General features: G+C 41.7%; 2 protein-coding genes across 3 annotated transcripts in view; one reads left to right on the top strand and one right to left on the bottom strand.

The window, feature by feature from the left end:
• Window positions 1-17: 17 nt before the first annotated feature.
• On the bottom strand, window positions 18-10,408 carry Kif20a (kinesin family member 20A). Its single transcript, XM_051202415.1, has 19 exons — window positions 10,106-10,408; window positions 9,510-9,691; window positions 7,281-7,370; window positions 7,070-7,189; window positions 6,242-6,380; window positions 5,956-6,143; window positions 5,745-5,871; window positions 5,340-5,534; window positions 5,135-5,246; window positions 4,964-5,032; window positions 4,636-4,779; window positions 4,168-4,333; window positions 3,894-4,058; window positions 3,442-3,581; window positions 2,264-2,366; window positions 1,622-1,817; window positions 1,331-1,422; window positions 902-1,039; window positions 18-476 (listed from the first exon to the last, which is right to left on the bottom strand). Exons 2-19 carry the CDS (start codon window positions 9,669-9,671, stop codon window positions 162-164), a joined length of 2,661 nt encoding a protein of 886 aa, XP_051058372.1. The 5' UTR covers window positions 9,672-9,691; window positions 10,106-10,408; the 3' UTR covers window positions 18-161.
• A 102-nt stretch (window positions 10,409-10,510) lies between these two features.
• Window positions 10,511-25,324, top strand: part of Brd8 (bromodomain containing 8) — a 47,878-nt gene continuing 33,064 nt past the window's right edge. Inside the window, exons 1-12 of one of the 2 annotated variants that reach the window (XM_051202425.1) lie at window positions 10,511-10,635; window positions 11,629-11,725; window positions 16,845-16,914; window positions 18,017-18,066; window positions 18,250-18,372; window positions 19,747-19,827; window positions 19,923-19,999; window positions 21,714-21,850; window positions 22,312-22,530; window positions 22,919-23,063; window positions 24,335-24,544; window positions 24,929-25,209. In XM_051202425.1, coding sequence (XP_051058382.1) covers window positions 10,617-10,635; window positions 11,629-11,725; window positions 16,845-16,914; window positions 18,017-18,066; window positions 18,250-18,372; window positions 19,747-19,827; window positions 19,923-19,999; window positions 21,714-21,850; window positions 22,312-22,530; window positions 22,919-23,063; window positions 24,335-24,544; window positions 24,929-25,209 — 1,509 coding nt within the window. In that variant the 5' untranslated portion in view covers window positions 10,511-10,616. The remainder of the gene's footprint in view (window positions 10,636-11,628; window positions 11,726-16,844; window positions 16,915-18,016; window positions 18,067-18,249; window positions 18,373-19,746; window positions 19,828-19,922; window positions 20,000-21,713; window positions 21,851-22,311; window positions 22,531-22,918; window positions 23,064-24,334; window positions 24,545-24,928; window positions 25,210-25,324) is intronic. The other variant, XM_051202424.1, reaches the window with a different exon arrangement.

Here is a 25,324-nt window from a genome sequence, read left to right as displayed (position 1 = left end):
TTTGTGCACAGAAAAAAAGATTATATAGGTGGTTATAATACAGTAATTCTGGATACAGTTCAAGATATATATGTATATATATATATATATATATTCTGAAGCTTAAGAGACTTATAAGCTGAGCAGCTGACCAATCTCAAGCATGCATCTTCTCCACAACTTTAGTATTTTTTGCCAAAAGGAGATCTGAGCAAAGGAGAGTGTCGTGAGCGCAAGATCCGTGTATAAGGGCTGCTGTCTGTCGAGCTTTGGCAGGTGGGTGTTCGGGGAAGTAAGTTTCGAAGGAATGGTTTCTTTCCCGGGGGTTGATGATTTGGTTGCTGGTTTTCCTGGTTTGTTCCCAGCCGCTTTTTAGCAGAAGCCTGGTTTTGGAGCTTTAGCACAGTGTGATACTGCTCAGCAATGCAGGTTGCCTTTTTCTGAAGGTCCAGTTTCACTAGCATCATGTTATTCTGTAGCTCAGCCAGGGTCTGATTCTAAGAAACATAAAAAGTTAGAGGAGAGAAAAAAAAAAAAAAAAAAATGCCATCTATTACTAATTTCTTCAAAGGTTGAATCTTTCTAAGTTCTAGGCCAGCCAGGTCTAAATAGTGAGACCCCATCATTTTCTGGAAACAAAGACCAGAACTTTCAGCCTGTCCCTAGGTATCAAGTATCATGCTCAGTCTAAAAAGTGTACACTTTTATTTAGCATTTTAAGATCTCTGGCATCGGGACAAATCAACAAGAAATGCCATAGAGTGATAGAGTATCTGTTTAGCATATAGGACCCCCTGGGCCCCACCCCTATCATGACATTTTTTTCACTTAAGTACATTTTTTAATCTTCTGTTCTCAGTTCCCTTCTCACATATACACTGGAGTGGGCTGGAAAGGGGAGGAATACCTAGGCTGCCCTCACCTGTTTGATTAAGATGTCATCACAGTTGGTTAAGGCTTGCCGAAGTTTCCCTGCCCCGGTGCTGTGGCAGCAGGCCCTTTCTGCCGACTGGAGAGACTGTTCTAGTTTCTGAAGCTCTGTCCGTAGCAATCTTATATTCTGAAAGAGTAAGAATCACATTGTAGCCAAAATCAACCATGGCAGCCATTTGAAGACAGGCTTAAGGAAACGGGGGTGGGGTGGGGGGGTGGGTGGGTGTTGGTGAGGGCACTTGCCCCCAAGCAGTCCTGAGTTAAATCCCAGGAACCCATGTGGCCTCCACATTACCACACACAAACAAATGTAAAGCAAACGCAAAGGCTGGTTTTATAAATAAATAAAACAAATAAGCCTCCTCATTCTTACATAAGTTTCAGGTAAAGGGCTTTGGTATCAAAGAAAGGTTAATACCTTCTGGCCCTCCTCTAACTTCTTATCTACATCAATGGTGAAGGGCTTGGCTGTAGGTGGCGGTTCTAACATTTGCCGATACTTCTGCAGCTCTGAGGGGGAAAATAATACATTCAATACAGGGGGTTTTCAGCTTTTGGCTTACCTCTTTAACAGTAGCAAGTAGACAAAGTGAGGCAATGTGCATTCGCGGGTAGATATAGCTTGGAGCTGGAGTCAGAAGGACTTCTTAGAACACCAGCTCTTCCCTCACCCACTACCACTGTAGGGCTTTCTGCCTTCCTTCCTCACCTTCAGTTGTAGAGTTTAGCTCTGCTTTGCATTGCTCTAGTTTAGCTGTAACTTCCTGCAGCTGCTGAGTGGAGGCAGAAGCTGCCAACCTTTGTGACCGCCGTAGGGACAGTTCAGACCCTGACTGTTGAGCCACAGGCTGCTGTTTGGCTTCCTGCAATAGAGTTTCTAACTCTTCAATTTTTTCATCCCGCTCCTAAGAGGGAAGCAGAAAGCACAGTTCTGTCCAGGGTCAGACAAATACCAAAGGACCAGATTAAACGAACATAAATCTTGACTCTGAACCTAAGACTCAATAATTACAAGGCACTAAGGGAAATGAAGAAAAATGAGGTATATATTCCTGTTCTTACTAGAGTTTATAAAACTAAGCTGGGTGTGGTGGTGCATACCTGTAATCCCAGCCTCAGGAGGCAGAGAGACAGGCAGATCTCCAAGTTTGGAGTTGAGGCCATTCTAGTCTACAGAGAGTTCCAGGATAGCCAGGACTCTTATAGAGAGAAACTCTGTCTCGAAAACCAAATTGACTAATAGATAAACAAGTAAAAGTAAAAAGTTGTTTTTTTTTTTTTTTTTTTCAATCTTAGACAACCAAGTGATGGAAGTCTAAATGGAGTTGGGATTGGTTGGGGGCAAACTCACCTGAATCTCTTCTTGGTAGAAACTTGTCAGTGATTCCTTCAGGATCTTTAGCTTCTCTTCATACAGTTCCTCCAACAGTTCCTTTTGGTTGTCCAAATGCTCACTGACAGAAAAGTGTAGGTAGTAAGGATAGTAAGGAGTGAAATTAAGGCACAAACCCACTCTTCTGCCCCCATCATAGGTGATTCTGAAGGGCCCAGAAATAGAGGGAACAGGAATATAAAAATATGAAACTATGAGCCCAAACACATTTTGGAAAAAAAAAAAAATACACAAAGCCGCCAGCCACTCTTAATCTTTAACAGCCACTTTCTGCCTTAAGAGCAGACAACCTTGCCAGGCAATGGTGGTACACACCTTTAATCCCAGCATCTGGGAGGCAGTGACAGTTGGATCTCTGTGTTGAGACCAGCCTGGTCTACTGAACGAGATACAGGGCAGGTTCCAAAGCTACAGAGACCTTGTCTTGAAAAACAAGGACAACAAAAAACCAGACATCCTGGCAGCCACTATGTACAGGTGAACTTTTAACAATTGTCTCCCAGCTAGGCAGGTACAGCAGACAAAGGTTAATATCTAACTACTGCAGGAGGAGTTGGTTGTATTCCCTTAATTCTTGACTGTCCTACGTGACTCTGCTCTCTGCCTTGTATTCTTTCAGGGACAGCGAAAACCTGATGTATCAACCACAGGCTTTTGCAAACATCCCAAGTTAACATCCTAACATTCTATAACAAAAAGTTGTTAAAACTTAAAAATGTAATGTGATTTAAGCCTGACTTAAAGGTTGTAAAAGCTCTTTGACCCACAACAAGTCCTCAGTGCCACAGTTTTAGAAACCAGATCTCTAGCTGTGGTCCCAGTTAACTGGTAAGCTTTTTATTCCCCAAGGTGTTTTTTAAAGTTATTTATTATGTATATAGCATTCTGCCTCCATGAATGCCCCACACCAGAAGAGGGCACCAGATCTCGTTATAGATGGCTGTGAGCCACCATGTGGTTGCTGGGACTTGAACTCACAATCTCTGGAAGAGCAGTTAGAAGAGCCATCCCTCCAAAAAATAAAAGAACTATTTTTGGAATAAAGTTTGCTTCTGTTTCAGACTTTTGTGTTCTGTTCCCCCACTTTTTGCGCCCTTGCACCCAACAGCTCAGTAGAAGGTATCATTAGGCGGCACCTGCTCCATTGCTCCCGCTGTCGCATCTGTTCCATCATCTCATTGCAAATTTCCTCCCGCAGCTGCACCTCCAGCTGCAGCTTTTCTTGTCGTTCTTTTAAAAGCAGTGCTTTCATGGCCTCCACCACTTGTAGTAGCTCCTAGAAAGAACACATCTGTAAGAGTTAAGATCCTAGCCAGGTGTTGGTGGCCCACGCCTTTGATCCCAGCACTCGGGAGGCAGAGGCAGGCAGATCTGAGTGTGAGGGAAGCCTGGTCTACAGAGTGAGTTCCAGGACAGCCTCTAAAGCTGTAGAGAAACCCTGCCTCGAAAAACCAAAAAAGAAAAAAGAAAGAGAGAGAGAGAGAGATCTTAATATTCCTCCAGCAGTAAAATGCCCAAACCCATTTGGAATACACTATGGAAAATGTATAGCCATCAAGCTGCTATCTAGAGCTTTCTTGTATCTCACCTCCTTGCCATACATGGAGATGTCAGCTTCGTTTTCAGGATGGTCATCAAGGCCTGAGTCAGTGTTGTCCCCTTTCTTTAAGCCAGGGGATACCTGAAGACTGTGTTCCTTGATGAATGAATGAAGCGATGGGATTCCCAAATGTATAGGTGGGGAATGCACAAGCTAGAGGAAAAAAAGAATCTTAATTGACTCTTTAACTAGTTCCTAAGAGCTATCTTAAGGTTATCAGTCTAAAGTAAATACGATCATCGTCATGCCTATAGCTTCACACCTGGCTGGCAAGGGCTGAGAACTTGGCCACATGAAGAGTCTCATCATAGGTAGATGCACAGGGATTCACATTGACAATCATACACGAACGGCCTCGACCTGTGAAGAAGCCTTGGAACACACGAGTCAACTTGCTGTCCCGGAAAGGAATCAGGTTCTGCTTTGACCTTGCACAGAATCAGATAAAATAGCATTAACAAAACTTCATCTGGGTGTTGGTGGTGCACTCCTTTAATACCGGCACTTGGGAGGTAGTAGAGGCAGGTGGATCTCTGTGAGTTCAAGGCCAGCCTGGTTTATGGAGTTCCAGGAAAGCCTCCAAAGCCACAAAGAAACCTTGTCTCAAAAAACCAAAAGAAAAAAATCCCCAAAACTTCAGCCCTGGAGGGCATTTCCAGGCACCATCCTGACTGGTAACCTGCAACTGACCAAATCACCAAGCCCCAGGCCATCCTATCCTCCAGCTTACCGGTTCTGCTGATTTTGTCTCAGGGCAGCAATACATCGACCCAGGGTATGCAGAGAAGTATTAATGTTTCCTGCTTCCTTTAGCCGTTCACCACTTTTTTGATCTTTGCAGCGCTCTGAGCCAGCCAAATCACAGAGTGACAGTCTGGATGGAATAATGTGTAGGATCTGGTATAAGGAACTCATAGCTTATTATATAATTCTGGTAAGGGAAGGGCCTACGAATTTTTGTACCCAAAGAAGGAGAACAATTAATTCCTTTGAGAAGTTCCCTTTGCCCCCACAACTAGGTGGCCAAGATGATGAACTTTCTAAATGGGAAGACTTACTCACTGATCTTGGGCACTATATCCCCTTCTCCCTGAAGGTGTAAGATTCTGATTGAGAAGATGCTGTGACTGAAAAGGAAAAGAGAAAAAAATCACTATAATGTCTTCCAACAATCAGATGGAGGGCTAAAGCTTCCTAGACATAGTGCAGAGTTAATTCTCACAACTTGCCTTCGACTAGAGTTCTGGTTCAGGTGGGTGTTAGCAAAGCTCTGATTCTTACGACCCACTTTCAAGAGTTTCCAGGCTTCCTCCACATCTCGAACATGAATCCAGTTGAGGTCTGGGGTCAAGACAAGAGAAAGTTGGGAAACACTTAGCCCCTTTTCTAGTGGCTTCTCTAGGATTCCTATCAACCTCCTTTACCTTTGCATACCTTTCACATAAGGATTGCCATTTTGATCCTCACACAACCTCAGTGTCTGTCTCTTATGCTGATGGCTAGGTGATTCTAACAGGTCATAAAGCAATTCATTGTAGATCTCAAAGAAGGAGACCCAGACAGAGAAGCGAATGTCTGCTGGGACACTTACTGGGGCAGTGTCTGGCTGTGCCCATGAATGACTTGTTTCTGTGGAAAAAAAAAAAAAAAAAAACCCCAAAGTGTAGGTCATTATCCAAGGAGCATTTCATCTTTCCTTTATCTATAGGAATTTCAAATGATGGACTTCAGGTTGCAGTCGCTGACCTACACCCCTTACAGGTATTGGGTGTAGAGCTGTTGGGGGTAGGGAGTGGGTCCCCACCATTGTCCAGCACATAGCCTGCTCATGGTACATACCATCCAGTTGGCTACTGTTGGTGAACTGACTGGTGGAAGACAGCCCAGCAATGCCACTGTCAAAGCTGGTGCTGGTACCCATCTGACTGTCAATGTGGACACGCTTTTTCAACGAGGTGGACAGCTCCTGAAGGGGCACAGGGAGAAGATAAGCACAAATCTTTCCTGAGGTCTGTACCCTTTATCCTGGCTTCAGGAATACTTCATTCACCTCTTGAAGGCCTCCAGTTAGCAAGGACAGCTTCTTTAGTTCCTCCTGTCGAACCTGCTTGCTGTCTAGCCAGACCACCTCATTGGAGAGCAACGGCTTCAGATCAGGTGTTGTATGAAGTTGGCCTTGGAGGCTATTAAAGATGAGAGCCAATGACCGGGGCAGGATTCCCCCATCCTTAATAGTACCTGGAAGAATATCAGAGATAGGATCTTTCCCTTGGCATGCAAAGGTAAAGACAACCATTTGACACTGGCTGGCAACCCTGCTGAAGCTTACTGCTTACCTTGAACTGTGTAGGTTTTCCCCGAGTTGGTGACTCCGTATGTATATATGAGCCAATTTTGCCCTTTGAGTACATCCTTTACCATCTCCTTCACGGTCAGGCTGAAGAAGGCTGCCTGTCCCACTTCTGGCCCAAATATCTAGAAACAGATCTGTATCAGGGGCTGCACTTCATCTGCCATGTTTTCGGTGTAGGACTAGTAGGTGTATTCCTTCTCTGGGGACCACTCAAAGCAGGTTTTCCTGCTGAACTTCAGCTATTCCTAAATGCTGAAGACTCAACCCCTCTTTTTTTCCAAATTAAATACTTAAGGAATGCTACTTGTGATGCTGTGCATACAAGGGGATAATATAATTGGTTGTAAGCATGGGTTTGGAGATGGATCTAGATCCCTGTCTTCTCTTCCATTTAGTAGTTCTATGGCTTCAGTAAAATTACCTTCACTGTAATATGAGCCAGTATTCTTATCAGGGAAAAGAGGTAACAGTAATTATAACATCAATAGGAGTGAATGTATATAAAGTACCTGACACATTGACTAGCAGCACATAACAAGGTCCCAATGTTAGAGATAGATACACACATATAAATAACTCACACTTAGGTAGAAATCTTTTAAAAAGAAAAAGCTAGGCAGAGGTGGCCCCCGCCTTTAATCCCAGCAGAGACAAGAGGATCTTTGTGAGTTTGAGGCCAGCCTGGTCTACTGATCAAGTTCCAGGACAGCCTCCAAAGCCACAGAGAAACCCTGTCTCCAAAAAAATTTCTTTAAATAAATGAAATTTCCTCTGAGTGTTGCATCTATGTTCTTACACCAGTATTGCATACCTGGGAAAAGGTGAATTTGTGGGTGGCCTGACCAATTCCCCTCTCATTGCTCTTCAAGGCAAAGGAATCTTTGGGTGCTTGTAGCATAAGGGTTTCTACATTCTCAATACGGACACAGCCCTGAGAAGACAGAAAGTAGAGGTTAGCAAAGTAAAGAAGCAATCTAGGAGCCTCTTTTTTTGTACCACACCATTCCATCTTAAATCCTCACCTGATCTTCCTGTCGGTCCAACTCGGAGGTTAAGAAGGGTCTGATTCGAAGATAAACTTTCACCCTCTCTGCGGTGTCCTCAAAGGGACCCTGTAATAGATTCCAGCCAGGACAGAGTTACCCTCTAAGCAAATGGGCAAACAGCCTAGTCCCAGAGAAGCGTGCTACCACTCCTACCTTAATGACCCTATTCTTTGGTTCCACAATCATTCTAGCTCATATGAGCTTTGTTACCCTTTGCTGTCTCATCACTGCCCTGCAAATCTGGCTTGCTATATCAGTGAGTTAGAATTGGTTGATGTTTGAAAAACAGCATGTATGAGCAACAGTGGAAAGGCTACCTTAAATGCCCTTCCTTGATAATGAGATTGATGACTACCTTATATGCCACCATAGAGCCCTCATCTAGTAGCTGATGGAAACGGGCAGTACCCACAAGTAAACCCTGAGCCAAACTCCTGGAATCCAGTTGCAGAGAGGGAGGAGTGATAAGAAAAGGGGTCAAGACCAGGCTACAGAAATCCACAGAGACAGCTGACCTGAACAAGGGAGCTCATGGACCCCCCCCCCCAGACAGATAGCTGGGAAACCAGCATTATACCAACTCAGACCCCCTGAACATGGGGTCTGAGTATACACACACACACACATCATGTACCAGGCATGGTGGTGTATGCTTGTAATCCCAATACCCAGTAGTAAGAAGACATGGGGATCAGAAATTTAAAGCTAGTCTTGACTACAAAGACTATCTCAAAATAATTTTTATTTATTTAACTTGGGTCCTCTGGAAGAACAGGAAGGGCTCTTAACCCTGAGCCATAGCTCCAACTCCAATAAATGAAAATTGGGTTATCAAGACAGCTCAGCTTGCTGAATAATACTACCAACTTGAGTTCAATCATAGGAGTCCATATGAAAATGGATGAGAACTCTATAAAAGTTGTCCTGTGGTTTTCACATGTGTGTCCCCCAACATATTCATACATACAACAACAAGTAAGACCTGTCTGAATCTGAGTTCCAATTTTATCATTTAGTAATTAGGAGACCATGAACAAAGACTGAAATGAAACAGTAATCACTCCAGCATAGGGCAGTCCCCTCCAACAAAGGTTTGGCTCCAAACCTGGATAGTGCCATAACTGAGAATCTTTGGACTTACAAATGAAAGGCTAAAACAATGGCAGCTATGGTTGTTTTTTTTGTTTTTGTTTTTTTCTGAGACAGGGTTTCTCTGTATTGCTTTGGAAGCTGTTCTGGAACTCGCTCTGTAGACCAGGCTGGCTTTGAACTTACAGAGATCCACCTGCTTCTGCCTCCCGAGTGCTGAGTCTAAAGGTGTGCACCATCAACGCCTGGCCTGGCAGCTATGGTTATTATTGAAACAATTCCATTCTACCAAGGTAAGGCCACCATGGTTCTGTGTAAACAATTCTATTCTGTGCTAAGATTTGAACCTAGGACACACCAAACATGCATTTTCACACCCTCCAATTCTTGTACCTATTTAACATAAGTAACCTGTATACTGGAGAAATAAGAATATTCCCCCATTAAGTGAAAGCATGATGCATTTGGGGTATTTTATGAATATAATGCTAATAATATTCTTCCCCCCCCCAAAAAAAAAACCCCACGGTTTCTCTGTGTAACAGTCCTAGCTGCCCTAGAGTCACCATGTGGTTGCTGGAAATTGAACTCAGGACCTCTGGAAGAGCAGTCAGTGCTCTTAACCTCTGAGGTATCCCTCCAGCCCTTGCCCTCTGTTTGGTTTTGGGTTTTTGAGACAGGGTTTCTCTGTGTAGTCCTGGCACTAACTCACTATGTAGAGCAGGCTAGCCTCAGAGATCCACCTCCTGCTGGGATTAAAGGTATCACAAGGTCCAGCTTTGTCCTTGATTTTGATTTTTTAATTAATCTTTCATTTCTTCAGGATCACTGACATTTGATCTCATACTACCTTGTATAAAGAACTATTAAACTGAGGATATCACTTTCTTTTTTTTTTAATTTTCTTTCTTTCTTTTTTTGGTTTCTAGAGACAGGGTTTCTCTATGTAACAGTCCTACCTGTTGTAGACTGTTGTAACTCACTTTGTAGACCAGGTTGGCCTGGAGCTCACTAAGATCCATCTGCCTCTGCCTCAGGAGTGCTGGGATCAAAAGCACGTACCACCGCCCAGCTGCCGATATTACTATCTGCCCCTGGGCCACTAGACTCCTTTACCTGCTTGTCTTCCAGAGAGGCAGAGATGACAGAGCAGTCTGACAACAGGTCTTTTCGGATTACAGACCTCAGATCTGCAGCTGTGGATTCAAACATGGGGGAGACTACAACATCCTCATCGGACAGTAGGCCCACTGGCGGAGAAAGGATCCCGTGATCCATGGCAAGGAGTCAGCCAACGTCTAAAAAGAAACAAGAGTAGATGGGTACAAGAACATTAACGCACAGAAACTGCAAACCTGTAGGTTAAAAAGTCCCCTGCTGAGGGGGATGACCTTGCTCAGAACACTCAGTCGCGACTACATATACCATTATCAGCCAAGGGGAAAAGAATGAGAATAACCCAGCCCGAGGCTGCATTTCTGAATGCGAATGGGCACCGAGAGTATGTTGCTGTAAAAGAAGGCCGCGTGCCCCACATAGGCTATCTACAGGCCCTCAGTGCAGGTGTTTCGGGTACCTACGGTACTTTTCCAACCAACCTCACTCCAAACATCACCGAGACAACTCCGGAATGACGGAAGACGCGGCGGAGTTCGGAGGACTGTGCCACGCAGGCAAGGGCTGAACGGAGGCTCCGGCTCAATTGCACTTACCCGAAGACGGTCTACCTCGCTGCTTCTCCGGTCCAGCTCGCACCCGGCTGCAGAACTCAACCGGAGAGCACAACTCCGCCCACGAGGCGCAGCTTTGTCCCTCATACAATGTTTTAAATTACGCGCTGAGCTCGTCCCGCCAATCAGAACGCGAAGTCTGAAGAAACCAATCAGCGAAGGTGAGAGGGCGGAGCTGACCCTCCGGGAGCCCGTTTGATTCTGGTTGACCTCTTCCAATGTGGGTCCGGGTTACCAACTGTCAGGGGTCCCGAGCTCTTCGTTATTGGATTCGTTTCTCTGAACTCTTTAGCTCTAGATGTAGATGTCCTTTCCTTAGGCTTCAGCTGCTATCCCTTTGTCAGTTAAAACAATAAAAGAAATTTAAGGCAGCCTTCCATTAGGGCAAACTGACCCACCCACATTACCCAGGAAGCACCGCGAGCGGACGCGGGTCCCGTATTTCCCAGAGTTCCACGCGTCTTTCGCAGGCGTTGAAGACGTCGAAGCCAAAATGGCGGCCGGGACGGGCAGTGAGTATCGTAGCTGCTTTACGTTCAAGGCCTTTGTAGGGTCGAGGCTCGGAATGCCATTTTCGTCATGCACAAAGGAAGCTTGAGGAAGGGGTTGTCAGAGAGCGCAGGTTTTTCCGAGCTCTGCCTTCCATGGCGCTCTCAGGGCCGTTGCCTGGGGTTTGACCAGTGTAGGGATGAAACGGAGGGTGGAGAGGAGCAGCGGGGAAGCCTTTGTGCGCTAGGCGCGATCCAGGGTACAGATCTACTGTAAACATAAAGGCAGTGTCGAGTGGCCGGCGGCCCAGCTGTGTGAAGCAGTCGAAGTGGGATCTGTTGACTGTGGGCGTTTCTGCCATCGGGGGAAATACGTTTCGTGTTTTTTTCAGCCATTTTTTTTTTTCTCCCAGTTTCATCGACTAAACTGTCATACCCTACAGCTGAGGGGGGAGGGGCTCGTATGTAAACAACTTTATGCAAAGAAGGAGGTGGGCAGTAGGAGCCGCTGGGAATTTTGGGAAATAATCTTGCGTTCAAACTGGAATAAAGTTAGCTGGGTCTTTAAGGAGACCCTTTTTCTTTTTTTAACGTAATACTGCCATTTTTTGGAAGCAGATCTTAAAGCCATGGCATTTGAACAAATAAAATGTTCTGTAAATGCTTTTTCAGAGAACAGGTATCCTGGCTGGTAGTGATATTTTATTGGGATGGTGAAAATCAAGATTTGACGACCATAAATAATTTGTGGTAGTAGTTCTCATTGCCCGAACAAGATTGAGATTTATTTGTTTTGAGACAGAGTTTTACTGTGTGACGACCCTGGCTGACCTTAAACTCAGAATTAAGACCAGGCAAGCCACACACGTAAAAGAAGTCTGTGCTTGCTTCTGCTTCCTGAGAACCAGGATTAATACTCCACACTCAGCCTGGTGCATTATTTTTATATCAGGCTTTTAGCTGTTCTAGGACTTAGAACTAGCTCAGTGATCATTTCTAAGCCTTCTTTATTCCTAGAGCACAAGCTTCTGAGTACTGGCCCAACAGAGCCATGGTCCATCCGAGAGAAGTTATGTTTGGCATCTTCTGTTATGAGGAGTGGAGATCAGAACTGGTAAGAAATCTAAGACACCTGATTTCTTAGGCTATAGGGCTGAGGTTTTTTGTTTGTTTGTTTTTGTTTTTTGTTTTGTTTTTTTGACACAGGGTCTCTCTGTGGACTCCTGGCTATCTTAGAACTCACACTGTAGACCAGGCTAGCCTGAACACAGAAATTGCCTGCCTCTGCCTCCCCAGTGCTAGAATTAAAGGTGTGTACCATCAAGCTAGCCAGGACTGAGTATTTTCACTTCAGTGTATTTATTATTCCTTTGAGTTAGTCACATTAAGTTTTATGTAGTAGTCAGCTTTACCAAAGTACACTGAAAGTGAAGACTTTGATTTTTCCTATGTTGTGAAGCCGTCCCTGCAATCTAATTTTAGGGTTTTTTTTTGTTTTGTTTGTTTGGTTTTTGTTTTTTTGAGACAGGGTTTCTCTGTGGCTTTAGAACCTGTCCTGGAACTAGCTCTTGTAGACCAAGCTGGTCTCTAACTCAGAGATCCACCTGCCTTTGCCTCCCGAGTGTTGGGACTAAAGGCATGTGCCACTACATCCAGCTGGTTTTTGTTTTGTTTTGTTTTGGTTTTTGTTCTTTTTTAATCTTTAAAATATCTTACATTTCCCTCTCTTCCCTTTCCCAGAGCAGTCTACTTTCTTTCCCTATAGGTTTCCCTAGTCTGGATATTTTCTGTAGGTATAATATGTAGCCTTCTGAGACTAGCAGTTTAGTCAGTTAATATAGCACTGTCAAAGTTTACTCACATGTAACATATATCAATACTTCTCTCAGTATTGGCCAGAAAATAGTATAAATGGAAATTGGTTCCTGGACCCTTGAGGTTATAAAAATGGTTCACTTCCTTTATATAAGATGCCTCATATTTGCATGTCACAAACACATACCCTCTTGAAATCTCCAAATTATTTCTAATACAATAAAATTGCATGTTAATGGTTTAGGGCAGATGTTCTCAACCTGTGGGTCATCACCATTTAGCAAACCTCTATTTCCAGAAATAATTGCATTCTGATTCATAATAGTAGCAAAAACACAGGTATGAAGTAGCAACAAAAATAATTTTGTGGTTGGGAGGTCTTGGCATTAGGAAGATTATGGTGACCCCTCAACCTAGGCTGAATTCACACCAAAAATGCACATCCCCTGACTATGGATAGTCAACTGCATTTGAGTTTCCACCTTGGGGCAGATGTGAACAAGGTCTTTGTGAACTGTGTCTTCAGTTTTCATGATTTCCCACCCAAGTAGTAGGGTCTCTGAGCTATGTGGTAGTTCCAGGCCAAACATTTTTTTACTAACTTCCAAACCATTTTCTTTAATATATTATTTCTTAAATTATGTAGGTTTATGTTTATTGGGGTGCAGGATCCCTTGGGAGCCCGAAGAGGACAGCCCATGGAGAGTTATTGACAGTTGTGAGACATCTGACATGGGTTTGTAGAACAGAATTTGGGTTCCATGTAAGAGCTATGTGTGCCCTTGACCTCCTAGCCATCCCTTTATCCCCCTGGATTTCGGAGAGTAGAGGTGCTGGGGATGGGACTCAGGGCTTTGTGCATGCTAGGTAAAGTGTAAGCCATCTTATCACACCTTCATTCATTCATTCATTCATTCATTCATTCATTCATTTATTTATTTAAGGCAGAGTCTCACTCTGCCAGGCAGGCTTCAAACTCTGAGATCCTCCTGTCTTCTGAGTGCTAGGATTAAAGGTGTGTGCTACCATGCCTATTGAAAAAGTATAACCTGGGGTGTTTGCTGCATAGTCTGCTGGCTTGTTCAAACTTTATTATAATTTTCTTTTTTAAGCTAAGTTAGCTTCAGACTCCTCCCTGTGTAGCCTAGGATGACCCTTAACTCCTGATCCCCCCTCTGCTTCCTGAGTGCTATGATTACAGGAATGTACTGTGAGCCCTGGTTTTTATAGTATGGATCAAACCAAGATTTCATGCTTGCTAAGTCAGCACTCTATCAACTGAGCTGTATCCTCATCAGCTTCAGATTTTTTTTAATCTGCTTTACAATATTTCCTGTCTTTTATTGTAGCCATACTGCTGATGTAAAGTCGATCTCATTACAAATTTTTTAAATATTTGTGTGTTTGTGCATAGAAGTGTGGAGGTCAGAAGACAGCTTGCAGGATTTTTTTTTTTTTTTTTTTTTTCCCACTTTGTGGGTTCTAAGGTTCAAATTCAGATCCAGCTGAGCCAACTCATTGCACATTGTTTTGTTTTATTTTCTGTATGTTTTTGTTTTGTGTGTTTGTTTTTTCCCTCTGTAACAGGCTTGGCTGACTGCCCTGGAGATTTGTAGACCAGGCTGGCCTCAAACTCTCTGGAAAAGCAGCTGTTGCTTTTAATCACTAAGCTATCTCTTTCCAGCTCCCTCTTTTTGTTTCTTTATGCTTTGTTGTTGTTTTTTAAAGACAAGGTCAAGGTGGTAGTCTAGGCTGGCCAAGATAATCCCAGAGATTTCCCCTTTTCATTTTGCTATATAGACATTGTATATTTAATGGAGAAATTTATGCTCAGTTTTTTGTCCATTTTTGTTTAGTTGATTTCTTTCTGTAATTGCATTATAATTCTTTGTATCTAGAAACTAATCCTTTGACACTTTGCAACTATTTCTCCTATTTTGTATATTGTCTTTTTTTTTTTTTTAAAAAAAGAAACAATTTTTAAAACATTTTTTAAGAATTCTTTTTAGTTTATTTATGTGCATTGGTGTTTTGCCTGCACATATATCTGTGTGAGGGTGTCAGATCCCCTGGGCTGGAGTTACAGTTGTGAGCTGCCACATGGGTGCTGGGAATTGAACCTGGGTCCTCTGGTTAAGAACCAGTTCTCTTTACCAAAGAAACAGTTTTTTAAATCATTTGTTTTTCATGTGTATGAGTTTTGCCTGCTTGTATATTATCTAACATGTGTATGCTAGGAGAGGGTGTTACTGGAGTAACAGGTTTTGAGCCAACCAAGTAGATACTGGGGATTGAACCAAGGTTCTCTGGAAGAGCAGCCAGTGATCTTAACTACTATGAGCTCTCTCTCCAGCTGTCTTTACACTGCTTTGATTGGTATTGTTTACAACACAAAAGTTTGGAAAATATTTTTTTCAAGGGGCTCTTTACATAGCTTTACCTATCTGGAACTCACTATATCAACCAGGCTGGCTTTGAACCCAAGAAATCTGTCTGCCTCTGCCTCTCTAGTGATGTGATTAAAGGCATAAGCCACCAGACCCAGCCAGAAAGTTTTTAATTCTATTTTACTGCTTTAGTTTCTTCTGTTGCTTTGCTTGAGAATTATCTTGTTTGTTTATTGGCTTTTACTATTAAATTTTTTATTGCTGTTATTGTTTTTGTGTCAGTGTTTTGCCTGCATGTATGCATGTGTACTATGAGTTTGCCTAGTGCCTTTGGAAGAAGTTTTATTGAAATGTCTTTAGTTAGTATAAAGGGTTTTGGGTTTTTTTTGTTTTTTTTTTTTTTTTTCCCTCCAAATCTCTATGTAGCCCCACATCATCTGATCCTGTCCTCAAGAATTTGTACCTCTTTCTGCTGATTGTTGGGGTTATAGGTATATAGGTATATGCTAACACACACACACATCTAGATAATCTTTTTTTTTTTGTTGTTGTTGTTGTTGTTGAGGTAGGGTTTCTCTGTAATGACTGGCTGTCCTGGAACTCTGTAGACCAGGCTGGCCTCGAATTCACAGAGCTCTGCTGGGATTAAAGGCATGCACCACCACCCCCCAGCTCAGTTAGGTAATATTTTAATTACAGAAAGTTGTGTATAGATTGGTTCTCCTTTTTTAATTCAGTGGCTGTGAATTTGCCTTTGTTCCTATTGTTACTTTGATTACAGGTATGAATGGTCTAGTGTTCATTTTTTCCTGTCAGGAAGGTAGTGAAGAGGTTCAATATAGTTATAGGCCCTGATAGGAAACACTCTTAGGAGATTTGTTTGGTTTATTTTGACATGGGGTTTCACTTTGTAGCCTTGGTTGCCTGCCTGGTCAGCCATGTAGACCAATACCTGACTGCTTTTGGGGAAAGAGTGGGATGGGGGCAATGACAGGGTCTTTTTCTTTAGTTTTGGCTAGTCTAATACTCAAGTAGCTCAGGCTAGCCTCAAACTTATATCTCAGCCTCCTGTTTGTTAGAATTATAAGCATACATGTACAGTAAAATACTTCATAAAATTTAAACAGCTGGTACATACTTTTAATCCCAACATTCCAAATTCTGAAGCAATCTGAATCATAAAATCAATTCTGAATCATAAAAGTAAGATATACCAAATATGGGTACTAGTTTCTCAAGGGAGAATGGCCATAGAGCTAATTTTAAGAATCTAGTTGGGCTGGAGAGTTAGTTGGCTCAGTGATTAAGAGCACCAGCTGCTCTTCAGGGGTTTTGAGTTCAATTCCCAGAGACCACATGTTGCCTCACAACCATCTGTAGTGGAATCTGTGTCATCTTTTGACCTAAAGTCAATAGAGCACTCAATATTCATAAAATAAACCTTAAAAAAGATAATCCTTTAAAAAGAATTAATTCAGGCTGGGTATATAGTTTGGTTATATAGTATTTGCCTACATATGTGAGAATCTGGATACATTTAAAGACTTGTTTTCTAGCATTTAAAGGTTTTTTATTGCATTTTAATTTATTGTGCAAGTATGTATTTATAGGTGTATGAATGCCACCGTGCATGGTGAAGAAGTCAGAGAAAAATTGTAGGAGTTGATATTTCTTCTTTCCTGTGGATTTTGGGGATGGAGTTCAGATCGTCAGGCTCAGAAGCAAGTGCCTTTACCCACTGGGCTATTTCACCAGCCAATTTTACTTTTTACATAGTTGTGCCATTTTCCATTGTTAGATATTCCAGAACTAGAGCTATGACTTTGGTGGAGCACTTACCTAGTATGTATGAGTGAGCCTCTATTCTTCAGTCTCACACTGAAAAGTAAATAGAGTTAATGATAAAGGAAGGATATTCTAAAATACTTCAGGGGCAGTTTTTTTATTCTAATGTGATCTATAAATTCTAAACTTTGAACGCCGCACTTTTATTTTTCCTGTTTGATATAGACTGTTTTTCTCATTTTGTAGGGTATCAGTTAGCAGAGCAATCAAGCCTTTTGCAGAACCTGGACGGCCTCCAGACTGGTTTTCTCAAAAAGTAAGTTGCCAATCAGATGTTCTTTTACATTTATTGGATTATGAAATTGGCTTTTTTTTTTAAAACCAGGCTCTGTCTTGTTGCTTACAAAGTTTTCTGTATTATGGAGGGGGAATAACTTCCATCGCTAGGAGCTGGGTGCAGTGGTACATGCTTGTAATTCTAGCAGCACTAGTTTTTTGAGAAACCCTATTTCAAGTAAGGGTAAGACTGATTAAGGAAGACTCCCAGAGTCCATGTGTATGTGTGCACACCCACACAACTATGAGCATGTGAACATAGACACCCCACACATTAAAATAAAAAGTAATAAAGGGAACTGGACAGAAGATTTAGTGGTCAAGAGCACCTAACGCTCTAACAGAGGACTCGGGTTTGGTTCCCAGCACCTGCATCTGGTAGCTTATAATACCTGTAACTCCAGGTTCTGGGCATCCAATACCTTCTCTGGCCTCTGAGAGCTCATATGGGTATACATACAGAGATATAAATAAAAAATAAATGTTTAAATAAAAATGTTTTAAATTACATATTTAAATATTTTAAAATTTAATAAAAATAAAAATCATTGTGGTGGCACACGCCTTTAATCCCAGCACATGAGAGGATCTCTGAGTTGGAGGCCAGTCTAGTCTACAGAGTGAGTTCCAGGATAGTCATGGATACACAAAGAAACCCTGCCTCAAAAAAAACAAAATAATTTAATACTTAAAAATATTTTTAAAATTAAAAACAAAAGAAAATACCAGTTTTATTTTTTCCACTATTTACTAATCTGTGTGTGTATATGTATAAAAGTATTACAAACTTTTTTCTAATTTTTATTTAGTAGTAGAGTCATAGTGTGTGTCTGTGTCTGTCTCACTATGTATCCCTAGCAGTCCTGGAACTCACTACGTACACCAGGCTAGCCTTGAACTCAGATCCCTTGCCTCTGCCTCTTACCATGACCAACTAAACTCCACAGTCTTCAAAAGCTTTCTTCACTTAGTCTTATTCTAATTGTTGAAACTTGGAAATGTTCTTTCTTTCCAAGCTTACCACATTTTCTTTTTTTTTTTTTTTTTTTTTTTTTTTTTTTTTTTTTTTTTCTTTTTTCTAGCATTGTGCTTCTCAGTATTCTGAGCTCTTAGAGACTACTGAGACTCCAAAGTAAGTATCAACCCAGGTACTCATCTATTTAGTTGGGAAATGCTCACTATGGAAATCTATCTTAATTGGTCAAGCAAAGTATGGAAGGCTTTGAATAGTAGAAAATAGAAAAGGCTCAAAGAATACAAGTAGAGACACAGTCCTTTTACTTGAATTTGCCTTTATTTGCTTGGTTTCCCACAGACGGAAGCGGGGTGAAAAAGGAGAAGTGGTAGAAACTGTTGAAGATGTTATTGTTCGGAGATTGACTGCCGAGAGAGTTGAGGAGCTGAAGAAAGTGATAAAGGAGACACAAGAGAGATACAGGTGGCTATCAAGTGACCTGTGGGGGTGGCTTCAAAGAAATAAAGGCTGACTTATGGTACACCCATGGATTTAGTCCTTTTGGCTGGCATTTGTTGTGTGAACCTTTAATCCCAACATCCAGAGACAGAGGCAGGCAGATCTCTGTGAGTTTGAGGCCAGCCTGGTATACAGAGCAAGGTCCAGGACAGCCAGGGCTGTTTCACAGATAAACCCTGTTTGGAAAAACAGAAAGAATAGTTCTTTTGTGTGTGTGTGTTTTTTTTTTTTTTTTTTTTTTTTTTTTGTTTTGTTTTGTTTGTTTGTTTTTTGAGACAGTCTTAGCAGGCCCAGGGCTCTGTATATAGACCAGGCTGAAAGCCGTCTTCCTCTGCCTCCCATGTACTGTTATTAAAGGTGCAACCAGCCACATAGAAGTTTTTTGTTTTTTTTAATGAACATTGGATTTTGCCTGCTTGTGTGTCTATATGAGGATGCCAGATCCCCTTGAGTTGGAATTACAGACAGTTGTGAACTGTCATGTGAGTGCTGGGAATTTAACCAGGTCCTTTGGAAGATCAGCCAGTGTTCTTTACCGCTAAGTCATCTCTGCAGTTCCCATAAAAGTTTTTAAAATAGCAGATTAATAAGTTTAGTTAAGCTGGAGGGTGGTGGCACACACCTTTGATCCCAGCACTTAGGAGGCAGAGGCAGGCAGACCTCTGAGTTTGAGGCTAGCCTGGTCTACGAAGTGAGTTTCAGGACAGCTAGAGCTACACAGGGAAACCCTGTCTCGGGGAAAAAAGGAAAGAAAAAAAACTTAAGTCTGGGTATGTGGTGTATGTCTACACCAGCTATTTGGGAGTTTGAAATGGAAAGGTCACTTGAGACTACAAGCCCTGGCCAGCCTGTACCACATAGCAAGGTCTTTGCTTAGAAAGCAAGGCAAAATTCATGGAGATTGCTAATCGATAAAAGCACTTACTGTACATGCCTGTCAGTCTGGTTTTGATCACCTCAACTCATGTAGAAAGCTGTGGGTGTGCTCATTTGTGGTGATCAGGCAATCCAGTGGCAGAAATGAAAGGGACTCTGCTTGAGTCAAAGTGGAAGAAGAGAACCAATCCCCCACATTCGTCCTTTGACCTCATGTGCTGTGGAATGTGTCCACGTGGACTTGTACACACACCACACTAATCATTTTTTTAAAAAACAGTATGGCAGCTTATGCTAGTAATGTCAACACTTACTTGGGAGACCAAGGCAGGAAAATTTCTATAAGTTTGAAGCCATTCTGGGTCTACAAAGCGAAACCCTGTCTTAAAAAAAAAAAACCCAAGCCAGAAACTTAACAAAAATCACAAAGAGAACTGCAGTCTGTCTCTTTCTATTATACAGGCGGCTAAAAAGAGCTGCGGAACTAATTGAAGCCGGACACATGGATAGCAGACTGGATGAACTTTGCAGTGACATTGCCATGTATGTTCCGTCTATGCTCTGCCAGTTGGCACAAAACTTTCTGTGAGGGCAGTGTGAACTATGAGGAAGAGCTAAAGCAGGCTAACATAACTCAGTTCCTTCTTTAGGAAAAAGAAATTGGAGGAGGAAGAGGCTGAAGTAAAAAGGAAGGCTACAGATGCTGCATACCAGGGTAAGCCAAGTCTAGTGCCTCTGCTAACACTTGATCATATAGTGCTACATGTTAATGACAGTTGGCTGTTCTCTTAGATGAATGTGGTGACCATTCCGCTATGGAATCTTAGCTGTTGATTATTTTATACTAATTTCTCTACCCTTCCCCTTATATTTCCCCAAAACATTCTTTTTGCTTTCTGTGTTAGGGATTGAACTGAGGACCTTGTACATGGCCTCTAACGTTAGACCTCATGGTGGCATTAAGTAAACAGGCTTTTATCAAGAAGAATTGTACTGTATTGGTAGGCTTTCAAAATTATCAGGACCCTAACCCTATTAAGTTCATTCATCCTTTGTGTTTACCATGACTAGTTTTTGTCTTGTCTTGTGATTCCTAGTTGTAGACTCTGGATCAAGCAAAATGTTTTAGGCTCCTGACTGACCTGCCAAGATGGTAGGGCAGTTAAAACTTTCCCTCCCTAGCCGGTTGGTGGTGGCACATGCCTTCAATCCCAGCACATGGGAAGCAGAGGCAGGCTTGATCTACAGAGTTCCAGGACTGGCACCAAAGCTACCAAAACAAAAGATCCTTTTCCCCCTTTCTCTAAATTTGCAGTATTTTTGAATCTCTGGAGCAAACTGGCAGTAAATAGAATTATGCATATTTATTGTTTGCATGGGCACAGAAACTCATTTTAAAAAGGCATCTGGGTAAAGGATGTAGCCCATAGTAAAATACTGGCCTTGCATGTACGAGGCTTAGTAGCTAGCTCCAACAAACAATTAAAAAGAAAGGAAAGATCCTAGTTATCTTTTTTCTACCTGAATAGATCACCCATTAATGTCTAAGAAAAAATACTTAGGAAATGAGATCTCTTTATACTCTCTAGATCTACAGTTTACTTGTAGGACTCACAAGCTTGATAATGATATACTGTGCATAATTTAAGGTTTTATGTTTTTACTTTTTTTATTGGTTTGTTGGTGAGGGGCACAGGTAAATGCCATAGTGTGTATGTATAAAATCAGAGGACAAGTTGCGAAAGTCCATTCTCTTCTCCCATCAGAAATTGAAGTCAGTCTTGGTTACATGAACCTTTACCCCTTGAACCATCTCACTAGCTTTAAATAAAGTTTTAGAACTGAGATGCCAATTTTAAAAAAAAAAAACATTGACCTGGGTGTGGTGGTGTTCATCTTTAATACAGCATTTGGGAGGCTGGGTCAAGCTGATCTCTTTCAGCCAGTCCAGTTTACAGAGTGGGTTCCAGGTCATCTAGATCTAGTGCTACATTGTGAGACCCTGTCTCCAGGAGAGGAAAAAAAGGAAAGCCAGATATAGTGGTGCACATCTGTAATGCCAGAATTTGGGAAATGTATCCAGGAAGGAGGTAGGATCAAAAATTCATCTCAGTGAGTCTTGGGTCAGGTGGGGGCAGAAACTTAAGTGTTTGCAACTGTAAGATAGACTACACGGTGTGAGCCAATGAGGTCTTTTCCTCTTTTTGAAAGCACACTCTGAAGAAGACATTGAGAAGTATGTAAACCATTTACTACAAGGACCTTTGACATAGTTAAGTAGTTAATTTGTTTAGTGTGTGAATTGCCCTTAGTTTGAAAAATTAAGCTAAAAAAAGTAATAAAACTTCTAATCTAGACTTACAGTGCTTCTTTTGAATATAACAGTGGCTGGTTTCACTCTATTTGGTCTCTATTTGCCTGTGTTCTAGCTCGGCAAGCAGTAAAAACACCTCCACGAAGACTACCGACTGTAATGGTCCGATCACCTATAGATTCTGCCTCTCCAGGAGGTGATTATCCACTAGGAGACTTGACTCCAACCACTATGGAAGAGGCTACCTCTGGGGTAAGTATATATGCATTTATTGAAATTGATTTGCAAAGGGACAATAAGCCAGCAGAGAGCTGAATAATGAGAAACCACTTTTTGCCTAGAAGCAACTTCTCTTGGTCTGTGGACCTAAAAGCATTGAAAATTTTGACTTTTTGGTAGATAGGTAAAAGACTATGTCAATTATTTGTAAATGTATTTAGTCTTACAAAATTTATACTGAAGAAATAGGCCATTTCTTTATAAATAAAATAGCAATAGTGTTTTAAGTAGTTTGAAAATAGCAGGTTGAATGGAATGATTGGGTTGTGGGTCAGAGTGAGTGGAAGAGAAAATACTATGGGAAAGAAGTATAGACAGTTTCTGGGTATTTCCATTCAGAACTAATAAAATAATAGACACACTAACCCATCCGGAATAGTAGGGAACCTTCCATAGTTTGAGAAGTCAGATAAAGGTTCTCTGTTGTCTCTTAGGTAACCCCTGGGACTTTGCCGAGTACCCCAGTCACCTCGTTTCCTGGGATTCCTGACACCCTTCCTCCAGGCTCTGCACCCTTAGAAGCCCCCATGACCCCAGTAACAGATGATTCACCCCAGAAAAAGATGCTTGGACAGAAAGCAACTCCACCCCCCTCCCCTCTGCTGTCAGAGCTCTTGAAGAAGGGCAGCCTCCTGCCTACTAGCCCCAGACTGGTATGGAGACTTCTGTGGGTGTTTGAGAGCTGTGGTGATTTAGTACTTGGAAGGGAATGCCTGGGCCCCAAAATGTGACCTGGGGAAAAAAATAAACAAAACAAAACAAAAAAAAAAATTAAAAAACAGGAATGTCCTAGTTAACTTTAAAAAAAAAAATGCATTAAATTGGCCTTTGGATCCTGAGGTTTCTGAACAATAATTATTTGTGGTTTTCTTCCCCAGAGAACTCTTGTCATTTAAATTCTAAACGTTACAGTTTCCCTTCTATCTATTTTTGTGGATACTAAGTTTTAGTTTGAAGAAGTGTGTTTGACCACTGGAGTGTTTTTTGTTGTTGGCTTTTGTTTGTTTGAGTATAGCCTTCACCTCTGTTCTTCCCTGATAGGTGAATGAGAGTGAGATGTCTGTGGCTTCTGGCCATCTGAACACCGCAGGTGTTCTCCTGGAGGTAGGCGGGGTTCTTCCCATGATACATGGTGGGGAGATACAGCCAACAACCAGTACTGTTGCAGCCTCCCCTGCTGCCTCAGGTAAGGTACTGTTCATGTCTTCATGTTTATTATAAAGGAAATAGTCATATATTTAAGGCCCAATTACAGTTACTAGACTTGGCTTTGGAGTTAGTTTTTCTATTAGACAACATAGTATTTGAGATTATTGATCCATTCCATATGTAAAATATTGATAGCTCTAATTGTTCACAGTATGGGTGTGATAAAAGAAAAAATAAAGTTAATTGTGAAGCCATTTCTCTGTGCCTTGCAAAATGGGAAAATGTACCTGATATCCCTGAGATTATAAAATAGGGGGAAGAAATTTAGAACTAGATATCTGGGCTTGAATCTCGTGTCTTTCATACTATTTTGTGACCTTGAATAAATAACTATTGAGACTTGTTTTCCTATTTTATTAATGGTGGTAACATATTAGTGCTTGCAAAATTGTAGAAAGATAATAGAAACTCTGGAGATTAGAAACTAGAGACCTGGTTTGAATCTCAGACCTACCATACTTTTGGTTTTGTGACCTTTAACTATATTGAGACTTTGTTTTCGGTCTTACTGATGGTGGCATATATACTTAACAGGTTATATATCTTAAGGATTAAATGACATAGAAAATGTGAAACAAAAATAGTAATACCATATAATTGGGCAGGGTGAGGTGGCTCAGGCCTTTAATCCCAGCACTCTAAGAGGCAAAGCAGGTAAATCTCTGTGAGTTTGAGGCCAGCCTGATCTACAGAAACCCTGTCTCAAAAACCCAAAATAAAAACACCCAAAACAAAACACATTGATACTTGAGTAAAGTTGAGGTTGGGTAGTATACAGTGTATTCAACTTCAACAGAAGTGGCAGGGTTTTTTCTCACTTTCTTGTTTGTTTGTTTGTTTTTGTTTTTTGGGTTTTGTTTTGTTTTGTTTTTGAGACAAGGTCTTGAAATTGAGCTCAGGCTTTCACTTTGTAGCTATGGAACTCTCTGTAACACAGCCTCTTGCCTGTCATACTAGTCATTTTATTGTTCGTGACTGTTTATTTTCCTGAGAGGAAAATGACTACCCATGTTTAATATATATATATATATATACAGTATATAATTGGGCACTTGGGTTCATGCCTAGCTTGGAGGAAGATCTTGGGTGAGGTTAAAGAAAGCAGGAGTGTGGTTATGAGTTATTCAATACAGGAATTACTTTCATTCTTTGAAACTATAAAAATCTTCTTGATTGAGTCCTAGAGTGGCTATTGCTTCTTGTTCACGTGCTTTCTTCCCTCATTTTGTGTACCTCTTTGTCTGTCAGGTGCTCCCACTCTTTCCCGGCTTTTAGAAGCTGGTCCTACACAGTTCACCACTCCTCTTCCTTCCTTCACTACTGTTGCCAGTGAGCCTCCAGTTAAACTTGTGCCACCCCCTGTAGAGTCTGTGTCCCAGGCTACCATTGTCATGATGCCTGCGCTGCCAGCACCATCCTCTGCTCCGGCTGTCTCCACTCCTGAAAGTGTAGCTCCAGGTTCGTCCCCGACCCATGCCCTGAGCTGCCACAGGACCAAACTTTAGTTAGAGAAAGGTGACCAAGAGCATTGTCTCCCGTTGAGATACTTCTCTTCTGTTCTCAATAGGCTTGAATCTTTATCCTTAGAAAAACAAGGGTTGGAGTGGGTGGGTAGCTTGTGAGTTGGGTGAGGAAAGTTAAGTGTAGAAACATAAACACGCTTGAGAAAGTATTCTCACCTTACTTTGTAAATAAAATGAAGTAGAAGAAAACATGAGCAGAAGTGAGTTTTTGACCTTAAGTGTGTCTGACCTTAAGTGTCTACAGCTTTGGTGTGATCTCTGGGTGGTCACTTAATAATGGATAAGCTTCTGAGTTGCTTCTTTTCTTCTTGTTAATTAGTGAATCAGCCTGACACCTGTGTTCCCCTGGAAGCTGTTGGGGATCCACATACTGTGACTGTTTCCATGGATAGCAGTGAAATCTCTATGATCATTAATTCTATCAAAGAAGAATGTTTCCGGTCAGGGGTACCAGAGGCTCCTGGTGGATCAAAGGCTCCAAGCATAGATGGGAAGGAAGATTTAGATCTGGCTGAGAAAATGGATATTGCTGTGTCTTACACAGGTGAAGAGTTGGACTTTGAAACAGTTGGAGACATCATTGCCATCATTGAGGACAAGGTAATCATTTAGCAAAATCCTAAAAAAGTCTCCCAGATACTACATAGACTACCCGCTTCTTCCTTTCCTTGATTTTCTTAGCAATAATTATTTAATTGTACTTTTGTCCATTTTT

The sequence above is a fragment of the Phodopus roborovskii genome, unplaced genomic scaffold (assembly GCF_943737965.1).
Source record: "Phodopus roborovskii unplaced genomic scaffold, PHOROB, whole genome shotgun sequence".
In the NCBI taxonomy this organism is placed as follows: domain Eukaryota; kingdom Metazoa; phylum Chordata; class Mammalia; order Rodentia; family Cricetidae; genus Phodopus; species Phodopus roborovskii.
The sequence above is the reverse complement of the archived record's forward strand: the minus strand, read 5'-3'. Positions and strand labels throughout refer to the sequence as shown.